At 44.2% G+C, this 11,905-nt stretch overlaps 1 protein-coding gene across 1 annotated transcript in view; it reads left to right on the plus strand.

Annotated features, from left to right (window-relative positions):
• The window catches only part of LOC114045079 (protein THEMIS2-like), a 34,200-nt gene that overhangs the window by 17,417 nt on the left and 4,878 nt on the right, over positions 1–11,905 (plus strand). Inside the window, exons 3-4 of the mRNA XM_027864917.1 lie at positions 6,026–6,433; positions 10,073–11,091. Coding sequence (XP_027720718.1) covers positions 6,026–6,433; positions 10,073–11,091 — 1,427 coding nt within the window. The remainder of the gene's footprint in view (positions 1–6,025; positions 6,434–10,072; positions 11,092–11,905) is intronic.

Consider the following 11,905-nt stretch of genomic DNA (forward strand, 5'->3'; position numbering starts at 1 on the left):
TTTTTTTTTTTTTTTTTTTTTTTTTGCACTGCTGTTTTTAGAGATAGTTTTGGGGGTTTGGAAGTTTTCACTGCTTCCAAGGTGGTATATTGTGGGGAGAGGTGTAGTTCTCCTAATCTAGTCCTTACCCAGGAAAGGCCCCTGATCCCTTAGGATTACAATCAATACTCTGCAGTTATTTAAAATGGAATTTCTCTATCTCTTCCTGCTGGACTTTGTTGGTAATATATAGAAATGCTGATGATTTATGTGGGGTTTTTTATGTCCTGCAACTTTACTAAACTTGTTAATTGTTTCAATTAGTTTTTTAGTCAATTCTCTGGGATTCTCTAAGTATACCATCATTTTGTCTGCAAAGAATGATAATTTTGTTTCTTCATTGCCTATCCTTTTTCTTTTCTATTTCTTTTTTTTTGTCTTACTGCTATTGTTAGCATTTCCAGCATAATATTGAATTATAACAGTGATAATGGACATCCTTGCTTCATCCCTGATCTTATTGGGAAGGCTTCTAGCTTATTCTCATTACAGATAATGCTTGCTAATGTTTTTAGATAGATACAATTTATCATTTTAAAGAAAGCTTCATTTATTCCTGTGCTTTGTAGTGTTTTAATAGGAATGAGTGTTGTATTTTGTCAAAAGCTTTTTCTGTATCTATTGAGATAATCATATTATTTTTGTTGCTTTTGTTATCAATGTGATCAATCATGCTGCTAGTTTTCCTAATATTGAACCAGTCCTGCATTCCTGGTCATGCTACTTGGTCATAGTGTGTTATCCTTGTGATACATTGCTGTAATCTCCTTGCTAGTGTTTTATTTAAAATTTTTCATTGATATTCATTAAGGAAATTAGTCTATAGTTTTCTTTCTCTGTTTTTGCTCCTGGTTTAGGTATCAAAACCATATTAGTGTCATAAAAGGAATTTAGTAGGACTCCTTTGCCTGTTTTTGCAAATATTTTATACAGTATTGGAATTAATTATTCTTTAAATGTTTGGTAGAATTTACTCATAAATCCATCTGGTCCTGGGGATTTTTTTTCTTAGGGACATCATTTATGGCTTGTTCAATTTCTTTTTCTTTTTCTTTATTTTGTTTTTAGGCATTTGGGGTTAAGTGACTTGCCCAGGGTCACACAGCTAGTAAGTGTTAACTGTTAAGTCTGAGGTTGGATTTGAACTCAGGTCCTCCTGACTTCAGGGCTGGTGGTCTATCCACTCAGCCACCTAGCTGCCCCACTCAATTTATTTTTCTAAGATAGGGTTATTTATTATATTTCCTCTTTTGTTAATTTGCACAATTTATATTTTTGTAAATGTTCATCCATTTCACTTAGATTATTAGATGTATTGATCTATAATTGAGCAAAACAGCTGCTAATAATTGCTTTAATTTCATCTTCATTAGTGGTGCATTCACCCTTTTCATTTTTGATACTGGTAATTTGGTTTTCATTTTTCTTTTAAATCAAGTTAACCAATGGTTTATCTATTTTATTGAATTTTATAAAACTAGCTCCTTGTTTTATTTATTAGTTCAGTGTTGTTGTTGTTGTTTTACTTTTAATTTTATCACTGTCTTCTTTGATTTTCAGGATTTTTATTTTGATGCTTAATTGGGGATTTTTAATTTATTTTTTCCCTAGTTTTTTTTTAATTGCATGTCCAATTCATCGATCTGCTCTTTCTCTTTTTTTGACCAATGTAAGCATTTAGAGATATAAATTTCCCCTTATGTACTGCTCTGGCTACATCCCACAAACTTTGGTATGTTGTCTCATTATGATCATTATCTTTAATGAAATTATTTATTGTTCTTATGAGTGAGCCCTTATACATGGTCAATTTTTGTGAAATGCCACATGTGAAAGGTATACTCCTTTCTATTTCCATTCAGTTTTTTCTAGTGTGATCATATCATATCTAACTTTTCTAAAACTCTATTCATCTCTTTAATTTCTCTTATACTTACTTTATGTTTAGATTTAGCTAGTTCTTGCTACCTTTGCCTTTTTTACCTCGGCTGAAGCATAATTATTTTTACTTATTTTTACTCTGTGTGCATCTTTATCTTTCTTCTAAACAAAATATTGTTGGATTCTGGTTTCTAATCCATTCTGCTATCCACTTCCATTTTATGGGTGAGTTTATCCCATTCACATTCACAATTATGATTACTGTGTATTTCCCTCCATCCTATTTTTTCTGTTTATCTTTCTCTCTCTTTTTCTTTTTTTTCTAACTACTTCCCTCCTCAAAAGTCTATTTTGCTTCTAATCACCGCTCCCTTTAATCCACCCTCCCTTTTATCATCCCTGCCCTCTTATTTCTTATCTCCTTCCCCTCCTACTTCCACAATGGGTAAGATAGACATCTGTAACCCAACTGAGTGTGTGTGTGTGTGTGTGTGTGTGTTTGAATGTGTATGTATATATGTGTATGTGTATGTGTGTGTGTGTGTGTGTTTATATATTTCCCTCTTTGAACTCATTCCAATGAGAGTGAGATTCAAGTGTTGCCTGCATCAGACCTCCCCCCCATTTTCCCTTCTGCTGTAAAAGCTCTTCCTTGTGCACCTTTTATGTGAGATAATTTCCCCTATTCCTTACCTCCCTTTCTCCTTCCAGTGTTAGTTAAGTTTTAAACTATTAAAGCTTCAGACTTCACTAAGACTTTCAGGGCACCCCATAACAGAGCGGATGAACACAAGGCACATGGGGGGAGCCAAAAAGGCCTTCTGGGGAAGATGGGGTTTGAGCTCAGCCTTGAAGGAAGCCGGGTAAAACTAAAAGGAAAAGGTGAGGAGACCGCATCCCACGGAGGGGCTCAGCTTGGCATAGAGGTGGGAAATAGGGGGTCATGTGCGAGGAGTGGCAAGTCGGTCAGTCTAGCTGCATTGTAGAGCATGTGGAGGGCAGTTCGGCACCAGTTAGTCAAAGGCCAGGATGTGATGAGCTTTAAATGTCAAAAAGAGCATTTTATATTTGATCCTGAAGGGAATCGGGAACTGTCGGAGTTTATTATTGATTTGTTGCTTTGGAAGGGAGGGTTGGGGGGAGGGTAATATTATATATAACAAGTTCTGTTTTGAATGTGTTAGAAGTTTAAGATGCTTATGAGACATTCAGTTCAAGATTTACAGAACAGAACCCAGTATCCTCATCCCTAAACTCACCCTTCCTCTTCACCTCTCTGTCCAAGGGCGCCATCTTTTTCCTTTTAGTCAGCTGCATTGGCAATGGAATAATTTTCAGTTCTTCATTCTCATTTGTCTTCTGTAGCCAGTCGATTTCCATATCTTGTTTGTATGACTTCCTCAATATCCCTTCCGTCCCTCCTCTTTTCTCTTCTACTTCAGCCATTTTAGAGCTCAGACCCTCATTACTTCAGCTATTACAATCGCCTCTTCATTGCTCTCCCTGCCTCTCGCCTCTTCCCTCTCTAATCCACTCCTTAAGACAGCTGCCGAATCAGTGTTCTTAAAGTGAAAGTCTGGCCACATCGGTCCCTTGCTCAAGAAACCTCAGTTTCTCCTTTACTGGTGAAGTACAAACTCCTCTATTTGGCACTTAAGACCCCTCCATCCTATCTTTCCAAGCTGATTACACACAACTGTCCTTACTTTCCAGCCCCACTGACCAATTCATTGTTTCCCACATACAACACCTCTTCTTCTCTACCTCTGCGTAGGCTGTCCTCCATACTTGGAACATTCTCCCTTCTCACCTCTGCCTCTCAGACCCTCACTCTCCCTTCAATGCTCAGTCCCTATGCCACCACCTTAAATATGCCTTTCTCAATTCCCCCAGTCCCTACTTCCATCACTTTTGCATGCTTATGTTTTACATACTGAGTAATAGTAATGCTTTTGTAGTATGCAAAACCTAGCAGTATTTTGCATACTAAATTTACTTATCTGTAACTATGTTGTGTAACTGTAGTAGGATTGAAGTTCTTTCTAGCTGCCTTCCAGCCCTCCTTCTCAGTTCCTTGAGGGCAGGGACGGTTTCATTTTTGTCTTTGTGTCATCACCACCACCCACAACTGTGCCTGACTGATTGCTAGGTGCAACATTCCACCTGTATTGCATATATAAGTTGCTTCACTCACAAGCCCACACCTGGGGAGGGTTACACACCCTTGGACACATGGACACATTCATAGTGTCACACATACTTTTTGCCCGTGCATGTCCCCTGCCCCCTAGCTAGGTGTCTTGGATATTTCAAGGCAAATAGAGGCCTAGCATCTGAGATAGCTGATGGTTCTGTGTCGGTCAGGTCAGTTCTGCTGGCTAATCTGTCCTGGCAGGGGCCTGAGACACAGAATCACAGAATCTGAGAGTCAGACGTGATCTCAGAAGCCATCTAATCTAACTCACAAAATAAAGGAATCCTCAGCACAACGTACCAGACAAGTAGTCATTCCATCTCTGCTCGAAGATCACCAAGGAGAGGGAGTCCACCACCTCTGAGCCAGCCCACTCCACTCCTAGGCAGCTTTGATTGTGGTCAAGTTTTTCTTGACATCAAGCCTTGAGTGACCCCCTTTCAACCTCTGCCCCCTGCTCCTGGTTCTTCCCTCTGGGGTCAGACAGACCTTGTCCTATCCCTCTTCCACACGACAGCCCTTCAGGAATTCAACATAGCTCTCATGTCCTTCCTAAGTCTCCTTCCTCGGGCTGAACGTGCCCAGTTACTTCAGCTGATCTTTCTGTCCCAGGACTCGAGGCCCTTCCCTGTGTTTTCTGCTCATCACTGTCCTTGAACTGTGATGCCCAGAACCGAAGGTGTTACTTCAGATAGAGTCTGATAAAGGCAGAGTACAGAGGGTTTACTACGGCCTAAGCCCAACATTACATTATCTTTTTTTTGGCTGCCACATCACATTGCTGACTCATGTTGTACTTCCAGCCCACTAAAACCCTCAGCTCTTTTTTTCAGACACAACTCTTATCTAGCCATACCTCTTCTATCCTGTACTTACGAGGTTGACTTTTTGGTACTCGAGTTAAGGGCCAGTGGATAGAGCACTGGGCCTGGAGTCAGTAGGACCTGAGTTCAAATCCAACCTCAGACAATTAGTAGCTCTGTGACCCTGGGCAAGTCACTTAACCTCTGTTTGTCTCAATTTCCTCAACTGAAAAATGGGGATCATAATAGCACCTACCTCCCAGGGTTGCTGTTGTAAGGATCAAATGAGATAATATTTGTAAAGCAATAATCCTGTCAAAAGGGACAGTCAGCTCTGGCACAAACTGTTCTTAATGGAGTATCGCTGGCCGTCTGTGATTGCTGTTTCCCTTTTTGATGTTCACCAGCCACCTCTCTAATGATCTGTTCTGGACTTCCCTAAAATTGAAGACGAGCTTACTGTTCTACCATTTTGAGGCTGTTCTCTTTGAAAGTCAGGACAGCGTTTGCCTTGCTCCAGTCTTGCAACATCTCTCCCATTTTCCAAGATCTCTCAGATCTTACTGGCAGTAACTCAGCAGTCACATCCACCCATTCTTTCTGGGCCCGAGAATATAGTCATTCAGTCCACTGAAGGCAAGTGACTTGAACTCAGCAAGGGGTAGCTAGTGTGTCTCTTACTATTTCCTTTTGTTATTTCCAGAACAAAGGCCATTCTCCTTGGCAGAGAAAACAGGAGTGAAATGAGAACTGAGCAGCTCTGTCTTCAGTCTGTTGTTAGTTATCATTGTTCCATGTACCCGCAAGCAGCACTTCTATTCCATCTGTGAACCTCACCTTTCCCCCAGCATAGCCCCAGAAACCCCAGACCTCAAACCTGTTTTTTTTTTTTTGCTTGGCCTTAGCTTGCCTCACCAGTCTTTACTTGTTTTGAGCTCCGGCATTCCCAATACACGTTTTACTGGACTGTGCTGTGTTCCTCTATTTCTGCTGTTACATGCCTTGGCTCCCACCTTCTGTATAGATCTTTTTACAAGCTAAGTCCGAGTGTTTAGGACCCTGGGCTGGCACCAAGTGACACAGACATTCTCTGCTGTCTTTTCCGCAGGCTACTTTAGCTCGACTGTCAGCCCTCAGCTCTATGGCACCCTGGACAAGCTGATGTCTGCTGCCACCCAAAATGGGGCACTACCTATCTACTTCAGCTCAGGGCGTGACATCAAAGTGGAGGGCAGAGTGGTACCCAGAGACCAGCCCCTCATGCTGATGGCTGTGGAGACATACCAGGGTATCCGCCATGCCTGCTGCATGATGAACTCGGGAACCCACAAGTTCACCATGTACCTACCTCTGTCTCTGCGAGGGACTTTTTACAGCTGGGGACCCGGCTTCCCACAGACATTACTCCAGACGTTGCAGGACCCTGTTCTGCTGGATCAACCTTTTGTCTGCCCCACTCTCCACTGGAACTCCCTGATCCTCCAACCTGAGTATGAGATTGATGCCATCATGCACAGTGAGTCCCAGGGACCTTTTAGGCTGGGTGGACAGTCCTGGAGAAGGGGCACTGAAAGAAAGTGTGGAGGGTGAAAAATTCCCCTCTTGTCCCATGAGCCCTATGTAATCTGTTCCAGAACTCTAGAATACGTTTTAAAAGGAGGAAGCTGAGGCCCAGAGAGAAGTTACTGGCCATGACTACTCGGCTAATAAGTGGTAGAGGGCATACTGTGTCCCAAACACATACAGGATGCCCGCTGGTGGGCACCCTCCCTTTCCTTCTAGGGATGGGAATTAGGGGGAATTGTAAGCTCAGTTGGTACCATTTAGATGGGTAGCACTAAGTCTGATCACAGCTTCATCATCACTTGCTTTTCTAATTCTGGAACATGCTTTATGTGGAAGAAGCATTAGCTCCGGAGCCATCCTAGAATGACAGAGACCTATGAATGGTCTTCCACACTCCAGTGAAGACACCAGACACTGAATGAGCCCCAGCCACCCCGGGCTTCCCACCTTCTGCACCCCATTCTCCTTGCCACACCAGTTTGGTCCTAGGAAATCAGCCTTTTTGCCTCTTCCCCAGGCTCCCTAACCACCATGGTGGAAATCCTAGTGTGATCTACTGCCGCTCAGTTCACTTCTTCCCTCCATTATGGAGGCACATCCCTTGAGAATCTCCCATGGGCAGCACACAATGAAGTATCACCCAGAGTGGAGGCAGGGAGGAGCTGACCTTTGCTGGTGATTAGGAAAGTTACCCCAACAAGGCCCTGCCTTCACCCTGGGAAAGATAGAGGGGTCTGAATCAGGATCCAAGGGATAGTATGGATAGCTGGCCGGGTGAGGAATCAGGGTTACTTAGAAGACCAGAATCCAAGGGGTTGAGAGAGGTGGGGCTTTCAGTTCAGAATTATATAGCATGCATATCTATATCTATATCTATATCTATATATATATATATATATATACACACACACATATACACACTTATTTAGCACTTTTAAGGTTTACAAAGCACTTTATATACATTATGATCTGTGAGGTAGGTGCTACTGATATTACTGCCATTTTACAGATGAGGAAAACAAAGACACTTGCCCATGGTCACATAGCTAGAAAGTGTTCGAGTTCTTAAAGTACTAGAAGGGCTGACATATCAATCAATCAGTCAATAAACATTTATTAGGCACCTACTGTGTGCCAGGCACTGGATTAAGCACTGGGGATGCAAAAAGAGGCGAAAGACATTTCCTGCCCTCAAAGCGCTCGCAGTCCAATGGGAATATGGAAGCAAATGACCCCAAAGTAAATTGTCTCTGTTTTGTTTTTTATGTATTACAGGGCTTGCCCACCCTGGAACAGATGTATCTTTCTAATTATTCTTATCTTAAGCCAATATCAAAACAGTCCATCATTCCTTGCTTTCCTCCTCATTGTTGTTAATGTTTAGTCATTTTAGTCACGTTCAACTCTTCATGACCCCATTTTGAGGTTTTCTTGGCAAAGACACTGGAGTGGTTTGCCATTTCCTTCTCCAGCTCATTTTACAGATGAGAAAACTGACATAAACAGGGTTAAGTGACTTGCGCAGAGTCACACAGCTAGTGAGTGTCTGAGACTGGATTTGAACTCAGGTCTTCTTAACTCCAAGCCTGGTGCTCTATCCACTATATCATCTAGCTGTCCTGCTTTCCTCCTCCTAATTCCTGCAAGAGCCTAAAAGTTGCTAGGCAAGGTGGGTGGACCACAAAGCATGTGAGAGAGTATTGGAGGGGCATTAGCTCTGATAGCAGAGCCAAAGGTTCAGGTATCCCTGGATGTGGCTATTAAGCCACAGGACACAAGATAAATAATTTAAGGTGATCGTGTACACTGAACTGGAAGTCAGAATGAAAGGCTTGACAGGATGGGACCAAGAGCTAAAGCCACCAAACAAAGCTAAGTAGGTGTAAAGGCGAAGTCCCACACATGGGGTGAAGGCTCCAACTGGATAGGTATAGGATGGCAAGGCATTGCCAGAGTTTATGCAAAGAACACGTGGGGGTTTCAGTGAACTAAAAACTCAGGATGAGTCAGCTGGGTAACGTGGGGCCAAAATAATGTGATGTTATGTTAGATCTTCTAGGAGAAGGGAGGGAAGAAAAGTTCCACCGTCCCTTGCTGTGGTCAGGGGACCATCAATAGTCCCACATCTGGAGTGTTATGTTCCATTCTGGGCACCACATTTGGAAACAGTGTAAGCCTGAGTGAGTCCACAAATGTAGCAGAGGGAAAAGAGAATAAGTATGTATATATGTGTGTGTGTGTGTGTGTATGTATGTATATATGTATGTGTATGTATATGTATATATGTATATAATTATATATGTGTGTATACACATAGATACACATAGCACCTAGAGAGAAAGGGAATAAACGTGTGTTGAGGGGGTGTGATGTGGTATGGTGTATGTGTATATAAAATCTACTGTGCACACATCACTTACTAGGTGCCAGGCACTGTGTTAAGCACTTTACAAATATTTTCTCATTTGATCCTCACAACAACCCTGCATAACATGTGCTATTATTATCCCTGTTTTACAGTTGAGGAAACTGAGGCAAACAAGTTAAGTGACTTGCCCAGGGTCACATAGCTAGTAAGTGTCTGAGTTGAACTCAGGTCCTCCTGACTCCCGGCCCAGAGCTCCAACCACCATGGCCAGATTACTTCATCACTCCAAACCTTAGTTTTTTCATCTCTAAGTGGGGAGAATAATCCTGGCGTTTCCTCCCTCATAGGGTTGTTGTGAAGAAAGAGCTTTGTGAACCACAGTGAGTCTGGAAGAAGGTCCTGGAGGGGTCTCAAATTGGTGGGGTGACCAAATCGCTAGATGTACCCCTTTCCTCCCCTCCCGAACCTTCCCTCCTTTTGCCCCCAAGGCCTCCCAAAAGTGGTAGAGGGAAGGTGAGTGGAAAGAGAGGGAACAAAGAGACAGATAGCAATGTGGGTGTCTGTCACAACTAGGGATTTCTGGAAACTGGAAACTCCCTCATTTCCATAGGGTTCTAGATCCTGGGCAGCCCTACCAAGGCAAGGCGTCCATGGACACAGCAGCGTGTCCCAATGCATCCATGCCCATCTAGCTGATCCCTGAGATGAGGGAGAAGCTATTACAGAGCATTAAGTCACTTGGCCCATATGGCACAGGACATGGGATTTTGAGTCAGAGTGCAAAACCAAGGTGAATTGTTACTCCCTCTCAGACCAAGGTACCTTTTGGACCTGTTCTCGTATCTGTAATATGAGGGGTTTGGAGTAGATGACTTTTAATATTCCTTCCAGCTCTGACTGTCCCTATGGAAACTGTCTTTGGGTAAATGTCTTTCCCTCTCAGGGTCTCAGTTTTCCTCTCTGTAGAATGAGATGGTGGGACTGACCTGACTTCCAAGACTTCTGAGGATCCTTCTAACTCCTTCACACAATGGCTCAGCCTTTTAGGCCATTTCTTTTGAAAAGAGGGAAAGGGAAAAATGGCCTGAGATGCTGGGCCTTCCTAGGAAATGAACTTACTCGAATAGGACCTGGAAGGGATGGGAGGAGATATGTCTTTTGCTTGTTGGCAGCGGGTGGTGTCACCAGGGCCTGGGGACTGACCCTCACCTCCATCCACAGTGCGTACAGATGTTGTGAAGATCCCGTCTATCCTGGAAGTAGATGTGGAGGACATCACTGCCTCTTCAAAACATCTTCATCAACAATTCATCAAACCTTTGCTGCTAAGTGACGTCTTGGCCCAGGGTGGGCCCTTCCCAATGCGGGTAGAGATCCTAGAGGTCCCCGATGGTCCCCCTGTCTTTCATAAGTCCCTGAAGAAGGGTCAAGAGCTCATGATTCATGGCCCAGCCTCCCCACCATGGCGGGTCCTGGCCTCCGGTAGGAGCCGGAAGACCCCTCGACACTTCCTCATTTCAGGAGCCTACCGGGGCAAATTGAGGCGCCGGCCCCGAGAATTCCATACAGCTTTTGACCTCCTGACTGCCCTGGCACCTGGCTTTCCACTCTATGTGGTGGCCACACAAGACTGGGAGGATGAGGAGGGTGACTCCACTTCCCTGTCCCTTTTCAGAGGTGACCGATTGGAGGTGTTGGGGAAGGACGAGGGCCCCAGTGGGGAGGTTCTGGTCTGTAATCGACTGAGTGATCTGGCTGGGGAGGAGGAAGAAGAAGAACAGAGAGAGGAAAAGGAACAGCTCTTGCTGCCCCTGTACGCCTCTTGTGGTTTTGTGGAAGAGATGAGTGATGGGAAACGCTACAGTCTGGCCAACCTAATGACCCAGCTCCCACTGCCCTGTGAGGTCAAGGTCTTGAGCAAGGACCCTTCCCTTTCTGAGGACCCACTGTCCTCCTTACTTGGCCTACGGCTGGAGGAGAAGATCACAGAGCCCTTCCTGACCATCAGTCTATCCACTGACCCCAAAATGTGCTTTGAGATCCCCCCTAGATGGCTAGACCTGACTGTGGTGGTGGTCAGTGGGTCACCGGAGGAGCAAGGAGAGCCATTGTTAACCTGTACAGTGGAAGAACTGACAGACGCCTTCTACTACAAACTTCAGACCTTGCAGGACTGCAGTGCCCAGGCCCCTCCACCCAGGCCCCCCAAAACCAAGCAAAAGCACAGCAGCTCAGCCAAGGTACGTATCTGAGAGACCAGTGCTAAGGTATGGACTGGTATGTTGGGGAGAGAGGATGGGTGAAGGGGATAACAGGTGGAAAGTCATAGAACCAGGATGAGAGAGTAAGGTCACGGAGTCCTCTGTCCTCACTGCCCAAAGGCCAGTATGTTTCATTTCTCCCCTTCCCTTAGGATTCTCTGGTCCCCTTAAGAGGGGCATCTGCTTTCTCTACCATTGGCTCAAGCCCACACCTTTTGTATTCCCCTGATTTTAGGGGTCCCCTACATCCCAGTTCCATTTAACCACATCAGCTTTAATAAAGAAATAGCTGCTTCAAAGATATGGCAATAACAAACATATAAGCATTATCCCCTTGATACCTAGGAGGGGTATAATTCCCCCTATACCACCTCAGTCTCTGGAGAGGGGAGGGAGGTTAGGTTCACAGTTTTATTTAATTCCTCTATAGCTTGGTCCCACAAGTGTTAAGCCCTCCTAGGCTTGGGTTTCCTAGGCAATGGAGGCAGGGAGTGATGTGATCAGATTTCTCTGGCAGCAGCGTGAGGATGGGATGGAGAGGGCAGAGACACTAGAGGCAGGCAGACCAGCTTAGAGGCCATTGCAGGCCTCCAGAGGAGAGAATGTGAAGTAGGTTGATGGCATTGGGAATGGAAAGAAGAGGACCGATGGGGAAGAGAGATTGTTGGAAGGACCTGATAACTGATTGACTATGGGGACAGAAAGAAGAGTCACAGCATCATAGAGCGACAGCTGAATGGGACCTCAGACACCATCCACGCTCAACCCCTTCTTTTTATTTATTTATTTTTGA

Source organism: Vombatus ursinus, unplaced genomic scaffold, assembly GCF_900497805.2.
Source record: "Vombatus ursinus unplaced genomic scaffold, bare-nosed wombat genome assembly UNPS02014777.1, whole genome shotgun sequence".
Taxonomy (NCBI): Eukaryota; Metazoa; Chordata; class Mammalia; order Diprotodontia; family Vombatidae; genus Vombatus; species Vombatus ursinus.